Source organism: Lepus europaeus, chromosome 18 (genome assembly GCF_033115175.1).
Source record: "Lepus europaeus isolate LE1 chromosome 18, mLepTim1.pri, whole genome shotgun sequence".
Lineage (NCBI taxonomy): Eukaryota > Metazoa > Chordata > Mammalia > Lagomorpha > Leporidae > Lepus > Lepus europaeus.
In genome coordinates this window covers 22,853,885-22,880,186 of record NC_084844.1, presented here as the reverse complement: position 1 = coordinate 22,880,186, position 26,302 = coordinate 22,853,885, and the positions used below count along the sequence as shown (strand labels likewise).

At 42.3% G+C, this 26,302-nt stretch overlaps 1 protein-coding gene across 3 annotated transcripts in view; it reads right to left on the bottom strand.

Annotated features, from left to right (window-relative positions):
- FBXL20 (F-box and leucine rich repeat protein 20) overlaps window positions 1-26,302 on the bottom strand; it is a 113,614-nt gene that overhangs the window by 24,303 nt on the left and 63,009 nt on the right. For 2 of the 3 annotated variants that reach the window (XM_062175458.1, XM_062175459.1), the window contains exons 3-6: window positions 20,155-20,209; window positions 15,849-15,923; window positions 13,737-13,831; window positions 11,611-11,679 (exon numbers count right to left, since the gene is read on the bottom strand). In XM_062175458.1, the coding sequence (XP_062031442.1) occupies window positions 11,611-11,679; window positions 13,737-13,831; window positions 15,849-15,923; window positions 20,155-20,209 (294 nt within the window). Of the gene's footprint in view, window positions 1-11,610; window positions 11,680-13,736; window positions 13,832-15,835; window positions 15,924-20,154; window positions 20,210-26,302 lie in introns of all 3 variants that reach the window. The other variant, XM_062175460.1, reaches the window with a different exon arrangement.

The window sequence follows — 26,302 nt, the reverse complement described above, 5'->3', positions numbered from 1 at the left end:
ACAAGTCTTGTTAACAGATACATGATCTGCAAATATTTTCTCAGTCTATGACTTGTATTTTCATTTTCTTAATATTATCTTTATTTTATTAAAGATTTATTTATTTATTTGAAAGTCAGAGTTACATAGAGTGAGCTGAGGCAGAGAGAGAGATGTCTTCCATATGCTGGTTCACTCCCCAATTGGCCACAACGGCTGGAGCTGCTGTGATCCAAAGCCAGGAGCCAGGAGCTTCCTCTGGGTCTTCCCATACGGGTGCAGGGGCCCAAGGACTTGGGCCATCTTCTACTGCTTTCCGAGGCCATAGCAGAGAGCTGGATCGGAAGTGGAGCAGTCGGGACTTGAACCGGCACCCATATGGGATGCTGGCACTGTAGGCAGCGGCTTTACCCACTATACCACAGCACCAGCCCCTTTAATATTATCTTTAGAAACATACAGGATTTTAATTTTAACAAAATCCAATTTATCAACTTATAGCTCATGTTCTTGGTATCAACTAAAAATTCTGATTACTCTAGGTTTACAGTTTTTTCCTTATGCTTTTTTCTAAGAGTTTTGTAATTTTAGCTCTTACATTTAGGTCTATGATTAATTTTGAGCTAATTTTTCTGTACGTTCTGAATTAAGTCTCTAAGTTAACTTTTATTTTTTTAAGATTTATTTATTTTCTTTGAAAGGCAGAGTTACAGGGAGGCAGAGGCAGAGGCAGAGAAAGTCTTCTATCCGCTGGTTCACTTCCCAAATGGCTGCCAATGACTGGGGCTGAGACGATCCAAAGCCAGAAACCAGGAGCTTCTTTCGGGCCTCCCACCTGAGTGCAGGGGCCCAAGGACTTGGGCAATCTTTCACTGCTTTCCCAGGCCATAGCAGAGAGCTGGATCAGAAGTGGAGCAGCTGGGACTCAAATTGGCACCCATGTGGGATGCCAGCATTGCAGGCGGTGGATTTACCCGCTGTACCACAGTGCAAGCCCGTAAATTACTTTTATAAAAGATTTTTTTTTTTATTTTTTGACAGGCAGAGTGGACAGTGAGAGAGAGAGACAGAGAGAAAGATCTGCCTTTTGCCGTTGGTTCACCCTCCAATGGCTGCTGCGGCTGGCGCGCTGCAGCCGGCGCACCATGCTGATCCGAAGGCAGGAGCCAGGTGCTTCTCCTAGTCTCCCTTGCGGGTGCATGGCCCAAGCACTTGGGCCATCCTCCACTGCACTCCCGGGCCACAGCAGGGAGCTGGCCTGGAAGACGGGCAACCGGGACAGAATCCGGTGCCCCAACCGGGACTAGAACCCGGTGTGCCAGCGCCGCAAGGCGGAGGATTAGCCTATTGAGCTGCGGTGCCGGCCAAAAAAGATTTTATTTATTTGAAAGTGTGACAGAGGGATAGGTCTTACATACACTGGTTTACTCCCCAAAAGGCAGCAATAGCTTGGGCTAGGCTAGGCCAAAGTCAGGAGTTTGAACTCCATCTGGGTCTTCAATGTGGGTAGCATAGGCCCAGGTACTTGGGCCGTGTTTCACAGTTTTCCCAGAAGCATTAGCAGAGAGGTGGATTGGAAGCAGAGCAGCCAGGATACAAAATGGCACTTCAGTGTGGGAAGCTGGTATTGCAGCTGGTTTAAGTCACTGTGCCACAACACTGACCCCAAGACCTGTATTTAAGTATTCCAAAGCATGAATAGGGACTAATTCATATATTCTTTATTTTTTCTCAGCAATGTTATGGTTTTCATTATAGAGATCTTTTATGAAATTTATTTGTAAATATGCTGCTATTTTATTGTGAACTGTTGTTTTCTGTTAAAGATTTATTTATTTATCTGAAAGTGTTAGAGAGAGAGAGATCTTTCAACTACTGGCTCACTCCCCAAAGTCACAACGGCCAGGCCAAAGGCAGGAGGTTAGATCTCAACTGGGAATTCCTAAATGGGCTGCAGGGGCCCAATTACTTTAGGCATCATCTGTTGCCTAATAGGGTTTGCACTGGGAGGAAGCTGGGATGGAGGGTGGAGCCAGGATTCTAACCTAAGCACTCTGATGTGGAATGTGGGCATCTGGGCCAGAGCTGCGGCTCACTTGGCTAATCCTCTGCCTGTGGCACCGGCACCCCAGGTTCTAGTCCCGGTTGCTCCTCTTCCAGTCCAGCTCTCTGCTGTGGCCCGGGAAGGCAGTGGAGGATGGCCCAAGTGCTTGGGCCCTGCACCCGCGTCCAGGAGGAAGCACCTGGCTCCTGGCTTTGGATTGGTGCAGCGTGCCAGCCGTGGTGGCCATTTGGGGGTGAACTAACAGAAGGAAGACCTTTCTCTCTGTCTCTCTCTCATTGTCTAACTCTGCCTGTCAAACAAAACAAACAAACAAAAAAAAACGTGGGCATCTGAAGCAATGGCTTAACCTGCTACACTGAATGTCATCCCCTCAGTGTGTATTTTTTTTTGAGGGTGGTTAACTTACTGGATGGTTAGATCTTCCAACAGAATACTGACTAGAACTGGAGAAGGTAAATATCCTTTCCTTGTTCCTGAGCTTAGGGGGAAATCATTCATTTTTTCACTATTATGATAATAGCAATAAGTTTTTCATAAATACCTTTGATCAGGTTGAGGAAATTCTCTTCTACATATTTTTAGCATGAATGGCTATTCATTTTGCCATGTGCTTTTTTTGTGTGTGTGTCCACTAATGTATGAAGGTACTTCATGAGAAGTAAAATTGAAATGTAAATTTATTATGATGTAAAATATTTGAAATGCATGTACTTTTTTCATAATATTCATCTTTTTTTGAATGAATTTTTGAAGTTTCCTTAAATGCACAGATTTTTAAAAAACTAAAAATATTCATGTATTTGAAAGGCAGAGTAATGGGGGATGGAGAGAGAGAGAGAGAGATGTTTCATTGGTTGGTTTACTTCCCAAATGGCCACAATTACCAGGGCTGGATCAAGGTAAAGCCAGGATCCTGGAACTCCATCTGGGTGGCAGAGGATCAAGCATTTGGTCCATCCTTTGTTGCTTTCCCAAGTGTACTGGCAGGGGGTTGGATAGGATGTGGAGCAGCTGAGACTTGAATCTGTACTCATGGGTTGCCAGCATCGTGGGTGGTGGCTTAACCAACTACACAATGCCAGCCCCTCTCCCATTTTTTGCATCAAAATAAACTTATCTTTAAAAAAACCCCTTTATGCATTCATTAATTTGAAAGGCAGAGAAGCAAGGCAGACACATCTTTCATTCACTGGTTTACTTCTCACATGCCTGCAACAGCCAGGCCTGAGCTGTGTTAAAGCTAGGAGCCTGCAACTCAGTCCAAGCCTATCTGGGTGGTAGGAACCCAGTTACTTCAAGGTGTCACCGCAGCCTTCCAGGGCCTGCATCAGCAGGAAACTGGAGTCAGGAAGTGATACTAGATATCGAACTCAGGTACTCTGAGAGGAGAAATGGAATCTTAACTGCTAAGTGCCTGTCCTTAAACTGAAAAGATTTTTTTAAACATTCTCTCACATTAGTTACTTACTATTGCAAAACAAATTATCCCCAAATTGATCATCTTAGAACAAATATTTACTATCTCAGTTTATGTGGGTCAGGAATACAGGCAGGATAGTATGTTGCCTCTGACTCAGTCTGTCACAAGACTGCAACCAAGGTCATGCTGCAACCACTTAGAACTTAACTGCGTTCAGACCCTTTTTCCAAGCTTACTGAGGTGACTGCTGGCAGAGCTCAGTAGATCCAATTACAAGCATACTGATAGCTTTTGGTAGGTTTCAGTTCTTTGCTGGCTACTGGCTAGAGACACAATTCCTATCCAAAGAGGTGTTAACAGGGCAGCTTGCTTCCCTGCGTCAGAGCCCTGAATGAAAGCAGAGCAGAGCAGAAGTCTTTCTGTAACCTAACATCCGAGTTACATCCATTCCCTTTCCTGAGTCTATTGTTAGAAACAATCACTAGTCAGGGTTTACTCTCTAGGGGAAAGAATTACACAAGGGTGTGAGCAGCAGCAGGAGGTGGGGATTATCTGGAGTCCATTTTTGGCTGCTGCCTATCACACTGAGATGATCATGTGGTTTTTGTTCTTTACTCCAGAGGTCAGCAATTTATGGCCCAAGGGCTAAATCACTCCTGCTGCCTGTTTTTACAGTCAACAAATTAAGAATGACTTTTACATTTTTAAATGGTTGAAAAAAACTCAAAGGATGCTACCTTGTGATCTGTGACAATTATATGGAATTCAAACCTCAGCACCTATTGCAACAGAGCCATGTCTGTTTTATCTACTGTCTATGGCTGCACTGGACACTGGAGAATAATAGAGTAGTTCCAACAGATTACACAGGTCACAAAGCCTAAAAAGCTTCCTAACCTGGCCCCACATATGAAAAGTAAGCTTTGCTCTAGTATTATTCTATTATTGAATTTATATTGATTTTTAGACCCCTGCATCCACATGGGAGACCCATTTTCCTACATGTTCTATGCTGGTTTCATGTCTTTCGTTTTCTTGTTTACTGCTTTCTTGTATGAAGTATACTGTTTCAATTCATCTGTTTTCAGACGTACTTTTAAAAATATTTATTTATTTATATAAATAAATATAAAGGCAGAATTATAGTGAGGCAGACACAGAGAGAGAAAGAGAAAGAGAGAAGTCTTTCATCCACTGGTTCACTCCCCAAATGGTCGCAATGGCTGGAGCTGGGCTGATCCGAAGCCAGGAGCCAGGAGCTTCTTCCAGGTCTCCCACATGGGTGCAGGGACTTAAGGACTTGGGCCACCCTCTACTGCTTTCCCAGGCCATAGCAGAGAGCTGGATTGGAAGTAGAGCAGCCAGGACTCAAACCAGCGCCCACATGGGATGCCAGTACTGCAGGTGGCAGCTTTATCCGCTAAGCCACAGTGCTGGCCCTGTCAGATGTATTTTTTGAGATATGGTCTTACAGATTTCTGACAGATTATATAATATGTATCTTAAATTATCAAGATCTATTTTAAAATAACTTAATTATTACAAAACAGAAATTTTGTTCCACTATCACCTTTTCCTCCTCTCTCCTTTGTGTTATTATTTCTATATATTCAAGTATATTTGATACATTCATCTATATTTCCTGTATTATTTCTATAAGTTAAAAACCCAATAGGGGGCCAGCACCGTGGCGCAGTAGGTTAATCCTCCGCCTGTGGTGTCAGCATCCCATATGGGCGCCAGTTCTAGTCCCAGCTGCTCCTCTTCCAATCCAACTCTCTGCTGTGGCCTGGGAAAGCAGTACAAGATGGCCCAAGTCCTTGGGCTCCCGCACCCGCGTCGGCGACTGGAGGAAGCTCCTGGCTCCTGGCTTCAGATTGGCGCAGCTCCGGCTGTTGCAGCCATTTGGAGAGTGAACCAGCGGACGGAAGACCTTTCTCTCTGTCTCTCCCTCTCACTGTCTTTAACTCTATCTCTCAAATAAATAAGTAACATTAAAAAAAAAAAAAACAAAAAAAAAAAACCCAATGGTACATACTATAATCACTGCTCTATAAATTTTATCTTTTTTTTTTTTTTTTTTACAGGCAGAGTGGATAGTGAGAGAGAGAGACAGAGAGAAAGGTCTTCCTTTTGCCATTGGTTCACCCTCCAATGGCCGCCGCGGCAGGCGCGCTGCGGCCGGCGCACCGCGCTGATCCGATGGCAGGAGCCAGGTGCTTTTCCTGGTCTCCCATGGGGTGCAGGGCCCAAGCACTTGGGCCATCCTCCACTGCACTCCCTGGCCACAGCAGAGAGCTGGCCAGGAAGAGGGGCAACCGGGACAGGATCGGTGCCCCGACCGGGACTAGAACCCGGTGTGCCGACGCCGCAAGGCGGAGGATTAGCCTGTTGAGCCGCGGCGCCGGCCAAGACTTGAAGCAGTGGCCCATATGGGATGTGGGCACTGTAGGCGGCGGCTTTACCCACTATGCCACAGCACTGGCCCCTGTAGTTGGCCTTTCTTATGTCTGTTTGGCTTTCAGTATCATAATAATAATTGTTTCATATAATGAAACAGTAAGTTTTTCTTCCTGCTCCCTATTTCTACAAGATTAAAAACATTTTTTAAAAAATTCATGAATTTAAGAGGCAGAGGGAGACAAAAGGAGGTAGAGAGACAAGGAGAGAGAACACGAGCATCCAAGTTCCCATCCACTTCTACACTTTCCAAATGCCCTCAACAGATTGCAGGGGGTGGGCAGTGGCAAAGCTGGGGGCTGGGAATTCAATACAGTACTCACACATGGGTGGCAAGAACCCAACCACTTGAGCCATCAACTGTTGCCTCCCAGGGTATGGATAAGCAGAAATGAGGAGTCCAAGCTAGGTACTGAACCCAGGTACACTTTTATGGGATGCAGGTATCCTAACTGGCATCTTAATAGCTAGGCCAAAAGCCTGCCTTGAAATATTCTGTTCAAAGATTAATACTATTTCTTTTTTTAAATTTATTTTATTTGAAAGGCAGAGTTAGAGAGAGAGAATCGAGAGATCTTCCGTCTGCTGGTTCACACCCCAAATGGCTGCAATAGCAGATCTGGGCCAGATCGAAGCCAGGAGTTTCTTCAGGTCTCCCATGTGGGTGCAGGGGCTGAAGCACTTGGGTCATCCCCTGCTACTTTCCCAGGCTCATTAACAGAGAGCTGGGTTGGAAGTAGAGCAGCCGAAATTGAACCAGTGCCCATAGGGGATGCCAACATCACAGGCAGCAGCTTAACCTGCTCCACCACAGTGCTGGCCCCAATATTATTTCTTTTCTTTTCTTTTCTTTTTTTTTTTTTTTTGACAGGCAGAGTGGACAGTGAGAGAGAGAGAGAGAGACAGAGAGAAAGGTCTTCCTTCTGTTGGTTCACCTCCCAAATGGCCTCTGCGGCAGGAACTATGCTGATCCGAAGCCAGGAGCCAGGTGCTTCCTTCTGGTCTCCCATGCGGGTGCAGGGCCCAAGCACTTGGGCCATCCTACATTGCCTTCCAGGGCAGAGCTGGACAGGAAGAGGAACAATCGGGACAGAATCCGGCACCTTGACCGGGACTAGAACTTGGTGTGCCAGCACTGCAGGCGGAGGATTAGCCTATTGAGCTGCGGTGCCGGCCTATTATTTCTTTCTTAAATGCTTGACAAAAATTAATATTGATGCCAATAAAGCCTCATCTTGTGTGTTTTCCTTTTCCTTTTTTTTTTTTGGACAGGCAGAGTTAGACAATGAGAGAGAGAGAGAGAGAAAGGTCTTCCTTCCGTTGGTTCACCCCCAAAATGGCCGCTATGGCCGGCGCGCTGAACCAATCCAAAGCCAGGAGCCAGGTGCTTCCTCCTGGTCTCCCACGCGGGTGTGGGGCCCAAGCACTTGGGCCATCCTCCACTGCCTTCCTGGGCCACAGCAGAGAGCTGGACTGGAAGAAGAGCAACCAGGACAGAATCCGGCGCTCCAACTGGGACTAGAACCCGGGGTACCAACGCTGCAGGTGGAGGATTAGCCAAGTGAGCCACGGCGCTGGTCCTCCTTTCCTTTTTCTAATTATCAAAACCCTTTTAACAAATATGGCTGTTTGCCAAGACACTGTGGCAAAAAATGACCTACTTGAAAGATCTCTGTGAGTGAGATCCTGGTGGAAAGAAGGGGCCATCAAAGAAGGAGGTACCTTTCTTTGAAGGGAAGAGAGAACTTCCACTTTGATTATGGCCCTGTCTAATAATGTTGGAGTTTGTGTACTCAAGAGGCTTCCATAGCTTTGGCAGATCATGACAAGAGCCTTGGGTGATGACTGACATCATAAATAAGAGTGTCCACTGTTAAATCAACAACGGGAGTCACTGCGCACTTGCTCCCCATGTAAGACCTCTGTCCTTAATGTAAAGTAAAACTAGTCTTCAAACAGTACTTTTTACTGATTGATTAATTCTATAATCAGTCACTTCTGGGTCAGTTTCTACTGACTGATTTTTTATCTTGTTCTGGGTCACATTCTCCCATTTTCTGCATTTTTTTTTTTTTGGTTACTGAATGCTATATATTCTGTATGCTGTACTATTGGGTGTTGGTGTTTGGATTTTCTTGTTTTCCTTTAAGGAGTATTGAGTTTTGTTGGAAAGGCAGTTCCTAGTAATTTGTTCTCTCATTATTATTACATGTTATTTGCCGAGCCTTGTGGGGTCTCATACTTTGCATATATATAGTTTACTATCAAGCCAGATCTATGACAATGTAGAATTTTGGGGGGAGGGTGTAGTTCTCTCCTCACCAGCCACAAATTCCAGTAATTTTAGTATGCATGAACTCTGATATCTTTCTCTTCAACTAAGCAAGAATTGTCCTTTGTCTGGGCTCCCAACATTGTCTAGAAAATGTCTCCAGAGAGACAGCCAGGGTAATGACACGTCTGTCCTGTTTTTCAGTCTTGTGCAGTATGTTGTCCAACATTTTAAATTGCTTTTCTATTATTTTGCCCAGTTTTCTAGTTGTTTATGGCAGCAGGGACTCTCACTGTCAGAAGCAGAAGTCTCCACTGATTTTTAGAATCTATATCTTTATTCTCTATCTTAAAATATTTATTTAGTTTCATTTTAATTGAAAGATACACACACACATACACAGAGAGAGAGACAGACAGACAGAAAGCCATGCACTGGTTCACTCTCCAAATGCCCACAATAGCCAGGCCAAAGTCAGGAGCCTGGAACTCAATCTGGGTCTCCCATGTGAGTGGCAGAGACCCAGAGACTTGAGCTGTCTATTGCTGCTGCCTCTCAGGGTGTGTATTAGCAGGAAGCTGAATAGGAAACATAGCAGCTAGGACTTGAACCAGGCACCTTGGTATGGGATGTGGGCATTCCAACAGATGTGCCAAAAAGCCTGCCCCTTTTTCTTCTTTTATACTGTGCTTAAAACACTGTGTTTTGGGGCCGGTGCTGAAGAAGAGAACCCAAGTCCTTGGTGCCCTGCACCTGCCTGGGAGACCCAGAGGAGGCTCCTGGCTCCTGGCTTGTTATTGGTGCAGCTCCAGCCATTGTGGCCATCTGGGGAGTGAACCATCAGATGGAAGACGTCTCTCTCTCCCTCCCTCTCTTTGTCTGTAACTCTGCCTTTCAAATAAATAAGTAAATCTTAAAACAACAACAACAACAAACCCCAGTTTTTAAAGTAATCAAGAACATGTGGAAATGTGAAAAATGACAACTGGCTATCTGATGATTTTAAAACATTCTAAGTTTTTAGAGGTATGATAAAATTAATGCACTTAGATTGAAAGATTTTAAGAAGTATAGGCTAAAATATTCACAGATTAAACAATACGATGTCAAGAAATTTTTTTTCAAAAGAAGATAAAATGAGCAGGGATATGTTTATAGAACAATACTGGCCATAAACTGAATAGCTAAAGTTAGGTGATGGGTTGATTATATGATTTTGTCTACTTCTATACAGGTTTAAAATTTTCATAACAAACCCAAAATAAGTAGAAGTAATTCCTCTCTCTGTTTATAACTCCAACTTGGGATATACTACAACTTGTGTTCAGATGTTTTGTTTTCAATTTTCAGGGACTGTTTTAATTTTTTTTTGACAGGAAGAGTTAGTAAGAGAGAGAAACAGAGAGGAAGGTCTTCCTTCTGTTGGTTCACCCCCAAAATGGCCGCTACGGCTGGCGCACTGCACTGATCCGAAGCCAGGAGCCAGGTGCTTATCCTGGTCTCCCACGCGGGTGCGGGGCCCAAGCACTTGCGCCATCCTCCACTGCCTTCCCGGGCCACAGCAGAGAGCTGGCCTGGAAGAGGAGCAACTGGGACAGAATCCGGCGCCCTGGCCGGGACTAAAACCTGGGTTGCCAGTGCCGCAGGCGGAGGATTAGCCAAGTGAGCCACGGCGTTGGCCTTAATTTCTTTTTGACGTAATTTATATTTTAATTATGTAAAACATTTACATGAGTATAAAACTAAAACATGATACAGCTATCCACTCTGTCAGTGGAGATATGTACAAAGACCTTCCTAAGAGGGTGCTTGAAACCTTGGATAGTACCAACTCAATACACCTTATGCTTTTCTTCACATACACAAACCTATGATAAAGTTTAATTTATAAATTAAGCACAATAAGAGATTAACGATAAAATAGAACAATTAAAATAATACATGGTAATACAAGTTATATAGGACTTAAGAATTTCTTATTTCTTGAATTTTTCACTTAATTTTTAGTGTATTTTAATATATTAAATATGTTGAATATTTTATTTATTTATTTATTATTTTTTTAATTTATTTTTTTTTATTTTTGATAGGCAGAGTGGACAGTGAGAGAGAGAGAGACAGAGAGAAAGGTCTTCCTTTTGCTGTTGGTTCACCCTCTAATGGCTGCTGCGGTAGCGCGCTGCGGCCGGCGCACCGCGCTGTTCCGATGGCAGGAGCCAGGTGCTTCTCCTGGTCTCCCACGGGGTGCAGAGCCCAAACACTTGGGCCATCCTCCACTGCACTCCCTGGCCACAGCAGAGAGCTGGCCTGGAAGAGGGGCAACCGGGACAGGATCGGTGCCCCGACCGGGACTAGAACCTGGTGTGCCGGCGCCGCAAGGCGGAGGATTAGCCTGTTGAGCCACGGCGCCGGCCTATATTGAATATTTTAGTCTGTGCTTAGCTGAAATCACAGAAATGAAACTACAGAAAGGGAGGGAGGTGCTAGAGTTCTCCCTTTCATTCCTGTCCCTTCATGCCCTTTCCCCCATATAAGCAATCATTTGTGTTAGTCTTTAATTGACACACATATTGTTTCTTTTTGAAATATAAGTAATTTATATTTATATTAAGTTCTCTAGCTCTACAAAACTATTGTATTATACAAATTCCTATGCAAGTTGCTTTCTCCATTTAACAGTATGTCCTAGAGATTACTCCAGAACACTATATAGGGATTTGCCTCATTATTTTTATTTAATAAGTCCTCTACTGATACTTGTTATTACAAACAGTAAAAGTGAATAGCCTTATACTTATGTATGCCCATATTTTGTCTATCTATCTTTGGAATAAGACAGATTTCTAGAAAAAATGTAGGTTACATGTCACGGTTCTACATATTAGATAGTTAATTTCTTAATCTCTATAATACTAAGTCCTAAAAGGAAACAAAAAATTAAAAGATGATTTATCTAAAGTAGATGTATATGTATATTGTGACTGACACACAACACATTCATGAGTCATTTTCATTTATTAACTGCTCTCAGTGCCAATTTTTCTGAACTGTTTAGTCCTATGTTTATGATTTTAATCTTTTTATAGAGTTATTTATTAACTGTGGCTTTTGAATGATAGCTACTAGTATGTTCTTGAAATATGAATAATTCTAGTAATGTAATTATTGCTATCTGTACTGCATATATAATGACTATAATTTTTTAAAGTTTCACTTTAAATATCAAATATTTCAACATTTTCTTATACTACTCATATTTTGACTTTCATGTTGCCCTCTCCTTTCAAAATATCTTTCCTCTATAAAACCAAGGTGAAATTTCCTAAACATATTTAGTAGACTGTATTTAAAGCTGGAATATATATTCTAGACACAGGGGCCATGACTTACCCTTCTAGAACATACAGTACTTACGCGTCTGTAGTCTTTGTACATCCATTTAGATTCAGTACTTCAATATTCCTACAGTTTTGTGCAAAGGTCCTTTAAAGAAAAAGAAACAAAGTAAATTGTTTCAAATGAAATGGGCAACATTCCAGGCCAAAAACGAAACAAAACTAATAAAAGTATTACTGGTAATACTGTTTGTGATATGGTATTGATATTGTGATATGGTAACAAGTACATATTTGGTCTTCATCCCTGGTTCTTGGCATAGAATTCCTAAAACACTTGTCATCTCCTGAGTGACAGGAATCTCTTTCACCATGCCTATGCCTATGTAACAAAAACTCTGTAAAAACTTTTGGGGGGCTGGTGCTGAAGTCTAACAGGTTAAGTTGCTGCCCATAGTGCTGGCATCCCGTATGGGTGACAGTTCAAGTCCCAGCTAGCTGCACTTCTGATCTAGCTCCGTGCTAATGCACCTTAGAAAGCAGCAGCAGATGGTTCAAGTGTTTGGGCCCTACTACCCAGGTGGTAGACCCAGATGAAGCTCCTGGCTTCTGCCTGGCCCAGCCCAGCTGTTGCAGCCATTTGGAGAATGGCTTTTGCTTTTGCTTCTGATTCAAGCTTCTGGCTAATGTATACCCCAAGAGGCTATGGCAATGGCTCAAGTACTTGGGTTCCTGATACCCATGAGACCCAGATTGAGTTCTGAACTCCTGGCTTTAAGTGGCCCAAGCTGGTTTCTGTGGTATTTTGGGGAGTGATTTAGTGGACAGAAGATATTTTTGTCTCTTTCTCTGCCTTTCAAATAAAATGAAATAAATTAAGTTTTTTAAAAAAAGAAAGAAGATAATGAAAGGCTTATGTGAGGTTTCTTTAGCAGATGGAACATCTCTCTCTTTCTCTGCCTTTAAAATAAATAAATTGATTTTATTAAAAAAAAAACAAAAAAACAAAACAAAAAAAACAACCTCTTGAGTAAAAGGGATCGTTAGACTTCTGTGCCAGTGAATGCAGCCATGTGCCAGGAGGCTGGCCTATCCCAATCCATGAAATAAATGCTCCTGTGCTTGGGACCTTCTGGGTTTTGCCCTGAGTGCCTCCTCATCTGGCTGTTCATTTGTCTTCTTTATAAAAACTGGTAATAGGAACTAAAGTACTTTCCTGAGTTATGTCAATCATTCTAGCAAACTAACTTGCGTTGAGGGTTCATGGGAACCCGTGATTTAAAGCCTACTGCTTAAAAATTTATGGTAAATAGGACTTTAAACTGACCCAAAGTAGGGGCAGTTTCGCAGAACTGACCCTTTAGCCTGTAAAAGTAAGGGTAAGGGTAAGAGCTAATTCTGATTGTGTCAGAATTAAATTGGATTGAAAGGCATCTATTTGGTGTCCAAAGAATCAAAGAGCTGCTTGTTGGATGGCAGAAAAAACTTACACATTTGTTACATGAATAAGTGTTGCGAATAAGAATAGTTGAGAATGGTAGAAAGTAGCATAATTATAATTTTGCCCATAAGCTTTTTAAAAACCCATAACATGGTAAAAAGGGATCTTTGTGTCAACCCAATATAACATCATGTTTTGGGGGTAGGCACTTAGCCTCCTTGTTAAGATGGCTGTGTCCCATATTGGAGTTCTTGGGTCCAATACCTGGCTCTGTCTCCAGCTCCTGACTCCAGCTTCCTGGTAATATGGACCCTAGAAGGCAGCAGTGATTCTCTCAAGTAACTGGACTCCTGTCACCCACATAAGAGACCTGGATTGAATTTCTGGCTTCTGGTTTTCATCTAGCCCACTCTTGGTTGGTATACACATTCGGGAAGTAATGAGTAAGAGAATGGGAGTCCTCTCTGTGTCTCTCAAAAAATAAGAAACACTATCCTATATTTGAATAACAAAAGTTTATAAAACAAAACTAAAACTAAAACTTAAGCCTCCAAAAGAAATATTTATGTTGGGAAATCTGGATTTTTGGGAGAAGCACTTGTTCTTGTATATTCCCAAACTACACTTCCTGTAACTAGGTACCTTTGGGTTAAAACAATAAATGCATTTGCATTAATACCTTAGGCCTATAAAAAATGGCCCTTTTCTGGATAAGAAACTGCTTTTTAATCAATATTAGTTAATTTTAACAGTTATGTTTTTACCTTAATGCATTGTCTCCTACTCCAAGACACCCACGAAGACTTAACTTTCGTAAAAAACCCCCACATCGTTTTGAAATATTCTCCACTACACGGCCCTGTAAAAAGAGTTAAACAAAGATAACCTACCGTACTGCTTTTGAAGTGGATATATCCTTATTCTTAACAAATTATATACAAAGAAAAAAGGTTCCTACTTTTTAAAGAACCTAATTAACTTAACAAGAAAATTTCAACTTCCCCGAGAAAGGCTCACTGATTAATTTATCTACTTGAAAAATGCCTAAACTCTTTATTCTGTTTAGTTTCACTCAACAGCCAAGATATTCTATATTGGAGGAAATGGTGCTCTATTGTTCTCGAATGGCACTAAATACAAGTGCGTGGCCCATGTGAGTTAAACCACAGCTCTACTGAAGGACAACTGTATTTACTTTCGTATTCCTTCCACAGTGTTTTCTGTAGTACTCTACATGTATGTTCTACTCAATGAACACTAAAAGCTTGTTGAATGATTTTTGTGAGTCATGTTGCTTTAAGCATTTAGATCCATGAAGTATACAGAACTGTGAAAATAAACTCAGGACAAAGCCTGTGCTACTGTTCTAGAAGCATGTTCTGCAGATAACAGAAGTGGCAGGCATTTGAGCAGTGGTTAAGATGACACTTGGATGCCCACATTCCCTACTGGAGTTCTGGTGCTCACGTCCTGCCTTTGCTTCTGATTCAAGCTTCTGGCTAATGCATACCCCAAGAGGCTATGGCAATGGCTCAAGTACTTGGGTTCCTGATACCCATGAGACCCAGATTGAGTTCTGAACTCCTGGCTTTAAGTGGCCCAAGCTGGTTTCTGTGGTATTTTGGGGAGTGATTTAGTGGACAGAAGATATTTTTGTCTCTTTCTCTGCCTTTCAAATAAAATGAAATAAATTAAGTTTTTTAAAAAAAGAAAGAAGACAATGAAAGGCTCATGTGAGGTTTTTAACAATATCTTATATGAACCCAAGAGAATTTATTTCCATTGGAACTTAAGATTCTTGTTTAATCCTTATAAAACTATGAGGAAGCTAGCTATTATTTCCACTTTCCTGATAATAAAGTTAAGGATAAGAGAGTTAAAATCCAGGTTAAGATAATTTAAGCTTAAGCCATTATGCTTCTCCATTTTAGAGATAAACATACTAAGAGATGAAATATGGCACATGGTAGGGTGGGAGTATGGGGAGGGAAAAAACTCTCTAGCAAAAACAATAAATGACTTTTTTTCATTTTCCACAAAAGTTATCTGTAGCCTACTGAAGGACAAAAATGAAGTCTTAAACTGTGAAACATTGGGCCTGGCACTGTGGCATAGTGGGTAAAGCTGCTGCCTGCAGTGCAGGAATCCTATATGGGTGCTGGTTCAAGTCCTGGCTGCTCCACTTCCAAACCAGCTCTCTGCTATGGCCTGGGAAAGGAGTACAAGATGACCCAAGTCCTTGGGCCCCTGAACCCGCGTGGGAGACCCAGAGGAAGCTCCTGGCTCTGGTTTCGGATCAGTGCAGCTCTGGCCAATTGGGGAGTGAATCAGCAGATGGAAGACTTTCTCTCTCTGATTCTCCTTCTTTCTCTGTGTAACTCTAACTTAAATAAATAAATAAAACTTTAAAAAAATAAATAAATTGTGAAACTTTAAGTCTTACATATTTCTTCAGTAAGTCAAAGGTAGGCTAGTAAGTATCTGTTTTTCAACCTTGAGAATCTCATCTCAACAATAAATGCAATTATCATCACCCAACAGGTCCTATTCCACTTGTTCATGAGTAAACATATATAAAATAACTCCTTTAAAATGAACAAACAGAAGTTTACATTTCTACTGTAAAACCAAAAAATTTCTGGTCCTGTTTCAGAACCTATTAATTCTAAATAATTCATTATTATTTCAGTGAAGTAACAGCTCATTCTCAACAACTGAAGAAACACTTGGGAACTTGGGAAGCTCCTATGCAGTTAAGATACACTGAAAACAATAGTTTCTCTCTCCAGGAAAATGAGATTTACATGGTTGGGGCCAGTCTGTTTGGTCTGTAATTACCGACAAGAGAAATGAGGCCACACACCACATAATTATACCTCAATATCCCTCTGGAAATCAAACAGGTCAATGCGCTGCCAGTTACTTCCATCCAGAGCCAGAACATTCCAGGCCTGTTTTGAAGAAAAAGAGAGTAAATGAGCAAAAGCTGAATGAAGAGGAAAAACTAGCAATATTCAACTTCACAATTCAATCAACTAATCACTGCAACAGACCAAAAAATTTCTCAGGCCTACCACTATCTCCCAAATAAAGTGTGTTATCCTAATCCATATTTTATTTTCCAATCAGATTATCTCATTAAATGAGTGGAACAGAAATTGGCAACCACAAAGATCTTCAATTAGGGAAGTCAGGGAAAAGGGCAGGCTGTCATGAACTATTATAGCCAGAAGTTGTTTTCAAATTGGAAATTCTAATTTCTAATCTCAAAATGAGGCAGTAATTCCCTGATAAAAACCAAGTCTTTGCTCCATTCCTAAACTGGGGATAAGATAATCGTGAAACCAAAGAAAGCGGGATAGAACATAAATTTGCTATTCACAGTATCACTTGGTTAGACTTGAAACTGTGGAATGTTTATTTGAGATAAAGAAAAGAAATGACAGTTTCTCTGGACAATTTCTCTAATAAATTATTTCCTCATTGCCAATTTGCTCACTCAGGTATGTTTGTCAATGAATCCCCTTTCCCTCCAACTTGATTGAGTAGTAATTTCAAAACTGGGGAAGACTTCTTGTCATTTCTTCAACAAGTTAAGAGTAGTCAAGAAAGTGTCTAAGCTTTTTTGTTTTTTAAAGATTTATTTATTTATTTATTTGAAAGAGTTACACAGAGAGAGAGAGAAAAGAGAGAGAGAGAGAGAGAGAGAGACTGACTTCCATCCACTGGTTCAATCCCCAATTGGCTGCAATGGGCAGAGCTGCGCTGATCTGAAGCCAGGAGCTTCCTCCAGGTCTCCCACGCAGGTACAGGAACCCAAGGATTTATACCATCTTCCACTGCTTTCCCAGGCCAAAGCAGGGAGCTGGACTGGAAGTGGAGCAGCTGGGACTCGAACTCACTCCCATATGTGATGCTGGCACTGCAGGTGGCAGCTTTACTCGCTACGCCACAGTGCCAGCCCCATGTCTAAGCTTTTAATGTTAAGGATTAGGTGAGAAATGACTCCAATAACTGTTAATTTGTTGTGGATCATTACATATTTTAATCAGAAAGCCTTTAAAAGTTTACTTTTCACATTTAAAATGTAACAAAAATCTTAATATTGTCTTATATATATATAAAGAGTATTTTCTTGGGGCTGGCACCATGGCATTGTGGTAAAGCCACTCTTCAGTGCCAGTATCCTGCATGGGCACCAGTTCAAGTCCCAGCTGTTCCACTTCCAATCCAGCTCTCTGCTATGGCCTGAGAAGGCAGTAGAAGATGACCCAAGTCCTTGGGCCCCTGCACCTACACGGGAGACCAGATAAAGCTCCAGGCTCCTGGCTTCACACTGGCTCAGCTCTGGCCATTGCAGCCATTTGGGGAGTGAACCAGCGGATGGAAGACTTCTCTCTCTTCTTCTCTGCCTATCTGTGACTCCACCTTTCAAGTAAATAAACAGATCTTTTTTTTAAAAGAGTATTTTCTCTTATTATAACAAATTAAAAAGGATTTAACATTGGTTATACTTACAGCTGACTCTGAAGTTTTAATAAAGAAATTCTGGGGCTGGTGCTGTGGCACAGTGGGTTAATGCCCTGGCCTGAAGCGCCGGCATCCCATATGGGTGCCTGTTCGAGGCCCAGCTGCTCCATTTTTGATCCAGTTCTCTGCTAGGGCCTGGGAAAGCAGTAGAAGATGGACCAAGTCCTTGGGCCCTTGCACCCGTGTGGGAGACCTGGAAGAAGCTCCTGGCTCCTGGCTTCAGATCGGCGCAGCTCTGGCCATTGCGGCCAATTGGGGAGTGAGCCAGTGGATGGAAGACCTCTCTCTCTCTCTGTGCCTCTCCTCTCTGTGTAACTCTGGCTTTCAAATAAATAAATAAATCTTTAAAAAAAATTCTGGATTATAAACCCTGGGGTAACTGTCACATAGTTAAGCTAGACAGTTGTCAGATTTAGTATGAAGGTAAGTGAGTAGCTATCATTCTAGCAATATATGAAGGTTTCTCAGAAGTTCAAGGTTACTTTCCTTTCTGTGATGTCATATTCCCAATTGTTTCTTACATGTCCCATCATGGTAAGCAATGAGTAAAACTTTTTAAGATAACATGTTTAGTAGCTTCTGAACTACACACTTCTCTGATTCAGTATGATATTTCTCATTTCCTTACACGACTTTCTCCAGCAACCAGGAAACATGAAGAACTCAGGCTAAAATTAGGAACAACAGGTGTCTCTCTGTAGTTTGTATTTATAAAAACCTTTCAAGTACAAAGAAAAATGATAGCTAATGATGTACCAACAATCCAGATATAATGAAAAATCTGCACTGTGCCTTTCTTTCCTGAAAGTTAACATATATTAAGGAAGAAGAATCTGAAAATGAACACAATTAAACATCATTCAAATCAACACTCTTCAGGTGAGACTCTGCAAACTAAAACAGGTTTAGACAATGGTCTGGGTATTTTATTGTTTCTGAATGATGACTTCAGTTTTATAGGGAGACAGGAAAAACGATTCATTTAAAGTATAATGTCCAAGTCTAGAGAGATTATAAAATAAACAGGGAGGAAATATAAAAGAAATCATCAAAATGCTCCTGGTTGTTCCTAAATTAGCTAATATACTGATTTAGTATGGATTTCTAGGATATGGAAATTACTTTAAAACTAGCACGGGGTGGGTGTTGTGCACAGCAGGTTAAGTCATCACTTGAGACTTCCGCATCCTACATTGGAGGGCCTGGTTCGAAATGGAATACTCTGCTTCTGATCAGCTTCATGCTTATCTGCCTGGGAGGCAGCAGGTAATGGCAAATTCCTGAGTTCCTGTCACTCACATGGGAGACCTGGATGGAGTTCTGGCTTTGGCTTGGTGCAGCCGCAGCCATTGCAGGCATTTGGGGTGTGAACCAGCAGACAGAAGGTTTCTGTCTCTGCCTCTCTTTCCTTCCTTCTCTGCCTTTCAAATAAATAAACCTTGAGAATAAAATAAAATTAAAATACCATGACAAGGTGAAGTTTCAACATTGTTTTTGGAGTATGGTGGTGGTAGTGATGGTGGTGATTTCAAGGGACACTTGGGTCCACTTACATAAATAAGCATACTTTATATGATCATATTACCAATCTAGCATATAGTAGATTTCCAAAAAATACTTATTAAATGGATGAACACACAAAAAGCCAGCTTATAAAAAGATAACTGTTAACACTCCTTTATTTTATTTTATTAATTATTATATATCAGCATTACAAAAAGGACTAGTAATGGTTCATAAAGCAATCTTCCCGGGGCCGGCGCTGTGGCATAGTGGGCAAAACCTCCACCTGCAGTGCTGGCACCCATATGGGTGCCAGTTCGAGTCCTGGCAGCTCCACTTCTGATCCAACTCTCTGCTATGGCCTGGGAAAGCAGTAGAAGATAGCCCAAGTCTTTGGGCCCCTGCACCCACATGGGAGACCCACAGAAGTTCCTAGTTCCTGGCTTCTGATCCACCCAGCTCCGACCATTGCGGCCAGTGGATGGAAGATTCTCTCTCCCTGCCTCACTATAACTCTGCCTTGTAAGTAAGTAAGTAAGTAAGTAAATAAGTAAATAGGTAAATAAATAAATAAATAAATATTTTTTAAAGCAATCTTCCCAGAACAGAGATCATATCCTTTATATTACTGGTAGCCAGTAAGACCATGTTTCACTGTTTTATCACAGCAATGTCAACTGATGAATATAATGAAGAGACTGATTTAAGGAAGAAAATCTGGTTTGCTCTATAACTTTTCTGTTTTTGTTTTTTCTAAATCTAGCTATAAGTTAAGAATGAGAAAACAATATGAAAATTAGACACTTAAGGTGTGTGTATGTGTATAAAACAAACCAGAAAAACATAATAAAATACAATTTTATTACAATTTTGAGTAAAGTCTAATATTTTATGAATGTTCAATGTTTTTTCAACTCTTCTTCTTCTGCTTATATTATGAAAACAGGGTTAGAAAAAGTCAGAGATCGCATATATAGTATAATTTCATCACAGAATTACAAGGGCTTGGGAATTTTATGGCTGGAATACCATGCTTTAGAACATAACATACAAGTAACATCGAAAATAAATGGTCAGTTTTCCACATGGGCTATCATCATCAGTGTCAGGAAAGGGGGATGTCCCCTGTAACCGGTCAATCATTCTTACCCTGGAGACTTGAGCACAGCGACACAAGGTAACGACATCCAGAAAAGAAAATATCCTAAAAAGAAGAGAAGGAGACAAATTTTATTGTATGATAGTTTCTTTATATTTTAGCCTATAATAATTCACTTCCCACATATACATGTGCGTACACACTCATACACACAATCTTGAACAATTTACAAAGACAATAATGCCTGCATAAAACACAGTGGAAGAAAGTATTTTTTAAAAAGATTTACTTATTTATTTGAAATGCAGAGTTACAGAGAGAGAGAGAGAGAGAGAGAGAGAGAGAGAGAGAAGAGACAGAGATCTGCCATTCACTGGTTCACTTCCCAAATGGCGGCAACAACAGCTGGAGCTGGGCCTATCTAAAGCCAGGAGCCGCTTTTGGGTCTTCCACCTGGGTGCAGGGGACAAAGTACTTGGGCCATCTTCCACTGCTTTCCCAAGCACATTAGCAGTGAGCTGGATTGGAAACGGAGCAGCCAGGACTCAAACTGATGCCAATATGGTATGCTGGTGCTGCAAATGGTGGCTTAACCCTCTAGCGCCAGCCCCAGAAAGTACTCTTTTAATTTACAATGTACATATAAATGCTGCACAAAATTACATCAAAGGACAATGATTACTGACACTATTTTTTTTTAAAGTGAAGAAATTTTCCCACATCTAGTTATCAAAGAAATAGGCTTGAGATTAGCGTTATAAATAATTTTGTAAGTGACAATGGATAAAATATTTTTAAAAACCTAAAAAAAATAGCAACTATAAAATGTGAACTCTTAGGCCAGCGCCATGGCTCAATAGGCTAATCCTCCGCCTTGCGGTGCCAGCACACCGGGTTCTAGTCCCGGCTGCCCCTCTTCCAGGCTAGCTCTCTGCTGTGGCCCGGGAGTGCAGTGGAGGATGGCCCAAGTGCTTGGGCCCTGCACCCATGTGGGAGACCAGGAGGAAGCACCTGGCTCCTGCCTTTGGATCAGCACGGTGCGCTGGCCGCGGCGGCCATTGGAAGGTGAACCAATGGCAAAAGGAAGACCTTTCTCTCTGTCCACTCTGCCTGTCAAAAAAAAAAAGTGAACTCTTTGATTAAAAAATTTTGTTAGGGGCCAGTGCTATGGTGTAGCAGGTTATGCTGCCGCCTGCAGTGCCAACATCCCATATGGGCGCCGGTTCGAGACCCAGATGCTCCACTTCCAGCAGAAGATGGACCAAGTCCTTGGGCCCCTGAACCTACGTGGGAGACCCAGAAGAAGCTCCTGACTCCTGGCTTCAGATTGGCGCAGCTCTGGCTGCTGTGGCCAATTGGGGAGTGAACAAGCGGATGGAAGATCTCTCTCTCTCTCTGCCTCTTCTTCTCTGACTTTCAAATAAATAAATAAATCTTAAAAAAAAAATTGTTAGAGAAGCCAAGAAACAGACACAGAGATTATCCATTCACTGGTTCACTTCCCAAAGTAACAGCTAGGGCTAGGCCAAATTAGGAGCCTGGAACTCAATCTGGGTCTCCCATGTGGGAGGAATGCAAGCAAGTACTTGAGCCATCACCTGCTGCCTCCCAGGGTGCACATTGGCAGGAAGCTGGAATGGAGAGTGGAGACTGGACTCAAAACCAGGCACCCCAGGAAGGGATGCTTATGTCTCAAGCAGCATCAATACTTGCTAGGACAAACACCTACCATCAAATTTCCATATATTTAATGATGATTTAGTAACTTACAAAACTCTTCAAAAAGCAACAATGTTAGGAAATACTGCTGGAAGTTTTTTTTAGTCTTATAGAAACTAAATATATATTTACTTTGAAGTAGACCAATAATTTATCTGTCTAAAGCCTGATAAACTATAGCTTAAACCATTTGCATAAATAGGTCAGATTCTTGGGAATAAATAGGACACTTATATTTGAAGCCCTCTTCACTCATGAACTTTTTTTTTTTTTTTTTTTGGACAGGCAGAGTGGACAGTGAGAGACAGATTGAAAGGTCTTCCTTTTGCCATTGGTTCACCCTCCAATGGCCGCCGCGGCAGGTGTGCTGTGGCCGGCGCACCGGCGCTGATCCGAAGGCAGGAGCCAGGTGCTTCTCCTGGTCTCCCATGGGGTGCAGGACCCAAGCACTTGGGCCATCCTCCACTGCACTCCCTGGCCACAGCAGAGAGCTGGCCTGGAAGAGGGGCAACCGGGACAGAATCCGGCGCCCCAACCGGGACTAGAACCCAGTGTGCCGGCGCCACAGGTGGAGGGTTAGCCTATTGAGCCGGCCCATGAACATTTTTTTTTTTTAAAGATTTATTTATTTGAAAGGCAGAGGCAGAGAGGCCAGCTCCCTGACTCACTTGGCTAATCCTCTGCCTGGTTCTAGTCTCGGATGCTCCTCTTCCAGTCCAGCTCTCTGCTGTGGCCCGGGAAGGCAGTGGAGGATGGCCCAGTGCTTGGGCCCCTGCACCCGCATGGGAGAGCAGGAGGAAGCACTTTGCTCCTGGCTTCAGATCGGCACAGCGCCGGCTGTTGCGGCCATTTGGGGAGTGAACCAACAGAAAGAAGACCTTTCTCTCTGTCTCTCTCTCTCTCTAACTCTATCTGTCAAATAAATAAATAAAAAAAAAGAAAGAAAGAAAGGAAGGAAGGAAGGCAGAGGCAGAGAGAGAGAAAGAGAGAGAGGTCGTCCATCTGCTGGTTCACTCCCCAGATGCCTGCACGGTCAGAGCTAGGCCCATAAAAGCTAGGAGCTTCTTTTCGGTCTCTCACGCGGGTACAGAGGCCCAAGGACTTGGGCCATCTTCCACTGCTTTCCCAGGCCATAGCAGAGAGCTGGATCTGAAGTGGAGCAGCCAGGACTTGCACCAGCACCCATATATGGGATGTTGGCACTGCAGGTGGCGGCTTTACCTGCTACACCACAGAGCCAGCCTCTCATGAACAATCATAAAGTTCATGTTGATCTGAATGACAAGCTAAATTTTTCTGATAGTGGCAAAAAAGTACAGTATAGCATGTGCTTAACAGATTTAAGTGAATGAAAGTTCATTTTGCTTTAAAATAATATGAGGGTCAGTGTGGTAGTGTAGTGGGTAAAGCTGCATCTGTGATGCTGGCATCCCACATGGGTACTGGTTGATGTCTCGGCTGCTCCACTTCAAAACAGCTCCCTGCTAATGGCCTAGGAGAAGCAGCAGAAGATAGCCCAAGTATTTTGGCGCCTGCAACCAATGTGGGAAACCCAGTTGAAGCTCCTGCCTCCTGTCTCTGCCTGACCTAGCCTGGGCCATTGAGGCTATTTGGGGAGTGAACTCATGGATGGAAGGGTTCTATGTCTTTCCCTCTTCTCTGTAACTTTGACTTTCAAATAAATAAATAAATAAATCTTAAATAAAAATAAAGAATGATATGATAGTCCTTGAGATAACTGGAAGTATCTAGAGCATTACATAATAGAGGTCAGTATTAGTTTGAAAGAGGCAGAACAAATATTCTAGTCCATAGTTAGCTCAAGTATAAAAAAAAAACACTTCTGAGTTAGTGTAAAAGAACAAAATTTTGTTGTTTGGTGATTAGGGGCTATCAGTCACATTTTGGAACTTAGAATAAGCTGAGTTAATACAATTATATCCAACAGAAAATCATGTGCATTTTATAAATGTTTTCAGGCAGTGGTTTAACCTGTTGCACCCCAATTAGCAAATATTTTCTCCCATTCTGAGGTTGTCTTTTCCCTGTTGACGATGTACTTTAATACACAAAAGTTTCTAATCACTAGATAAGCCCAATTTATCACTTTTTTTTTGTTTTTCTTCTTTTTCCAGAGCTTTTAATATCACATATAACGAATCCTTGTCAAAACCAAGGACATGAAGCTTTCTCCCTGTTTTCTTCAAAGAATTTTTCTAATTTCAGCTCTTACATTTAGGCCTTTGATTACTGTATTGATAGAAAGTTCCAGCTTCATTCTTTTGCATGTGGATATTCTGTTTCCTCAACACTATTTACTGAAAATATTGTTCTTTTCCCATTGAATGGTCTTGTCATCTTTCTCAAAAAATCACTTGGCCCTTTTCACTCAAGAAGCCTCTATAATACAGGGGTCTGGAGTTGTGGCTCAGCAGGTTAAGGTGCCTGCAACACTGACATTCCATATGAGCTCCAGTTTAAGTCCTGGCTGCTCCACTTTCCTTTTTATTTATTTATTCATTCATTCATTCATTCATTCATTTGACAGGTAGAGTTACAGACAGTGAGAGAGAGAGACAGAGAGAAAGGTCTTCCTTCTGTTGGTTCACTCCCCAAATGGCCGCCACAGCTGGCGCTGCGCCAATCTGAAGCCAGGAGCCAGGTGCTTCCTCCTGGTCTCCCACGCGGGTGCAGGGCCCAAGCACTTGGGCCATCCTCCACTGCCTTCCCAGGCCACAGCACAGAGCTAGACTGGAAGAGGAGCACTGGGACTAAAACCCTGTTCCCACATGGGATGCTGGCGCTGCAGGCGGAGGATTAACCAAGTGAGCCATGGAACCGGCCCCTGCTCCACTTTCGATCCAGCTCCCTACTAATGTACTTGCAAAGGCAGTGGAAGATGGACCAAATGCTTGGGTCCCTGCCATTTATTGAGAGACCTGAATGGAGTTCCAGGCTCCTGGCTTGGGCCTGGTTCCACTCTAGTCATTGCGGCCATTTGGAGAGTGAACCAGCAGATGGAAGCCATCTTTGTCTGTTGGACTCTCCCTTCTCCTTTGTGTCACCCTGTCTTTCAAAAAAAATTAAACAAAACAAAACAAAACAAAACAAAAAAACCCAAAACCCTTCTAATGAAGATTTCTGAGTTCTTGACTCTTTTCCATCAGCTTATGTATCTGTCTTATGACAGTGCTATCCCACTCTTAGTATTTTTAGTTTTGGAGCAGAAGTTACTTTTAGTGACCTAAGTAGTTGGATGACGTCAGAAAAACAAGTAGAATGGGGCTAGTGCTGTGGTGTGTGGGTTAAGCCACCGCCTAAAACACAGGCATCTCATTTGGGCACCGGTTTGAGTCCTGGCTGCACCTCTTCTTATCCAGCTCTCTGCTGATGTGTCTGGGAAAGCACATGTGGGAACCCACATGGGAAAACTTGAAGAAGCTTCAGGCTTCAGATTGGCCCAGCTCTGGCCATTAAGTCCATTTCGGGAGTGAACCAGTGGATGGATGATTTCTTTCTCTCACTCTCTGTAACTCTGCCTTTCAAATAAAATAAACAAATCTTTATTTTTCAAAAAGATTTATTTTATTTGAAAGGCAGAGTTATATATATAGAGAGATTACAGAAAGAGAGATCTTCCTTCTGCTGGCTCACTCCCCAAAAGGCTACAAAAGTGAAGGCTGGGCCAGGTGGAAGCTAAGAGCCTGGAACTCCATCTGGGTCTCCCATGCAGGTGCAAGTGCCCAAGCACTTGGGCCATGTTTTGTTGTTTTTCCCAAGTACATCAGTAGGGAACTGGATTGGAAGCGGAGCAGCTGGGACTTGAACTGGTGCCATATGGGATGCCAGTGTCACAGGCAGCAGCCTAACCAGCTGTGGCACAATGCCCACCCCAATAAATAAATCTAGAAACAAACAAAAATGAGTAAAAATAACTAAATGTTAGAAGAAACTTATCTTACACTTCTAACACATTATTTCCTCTAATAGATTCCTGATATATTTTGATTTGCTCCAACCATACAGAAGCCCATGTAAAGGACTATTTATTTATTTATTTATTAAAGATTTATTTATTCATTTGAAAGGGAGAGTTAGAGAGGCAGAGGCAGAGGCAGAGAGAGAGGTCTTCTATACACTGGTTCACTTCCAAATGGCAGCAATGGCCGGAGCTAAGTCGATCCAAAGCTAGGAGCCAGGAGCTTTTTCTCGGTCTCCCACGCGGGTACAGGGGCCCAAGGACTTGGGTCATCTTATACTGAGTTCCTAGACCATAGCAGAGAGCTGGATCGGAAGTGGAGCAGCTGGAACTTAAACTGGCACCCATATGGGGTACCGGTATTGCAGGCAGTGGCTTTACCCGCTACAGCACAGTGCCTGCCCCAGGACTATTTAAAAGTGATATGAGCAGGGCCAGCACTGAGAAAGCAGTAAAAGGTGGTCCAAGTGCTTGGGCCCCTGCACCACATAGGAGACCTG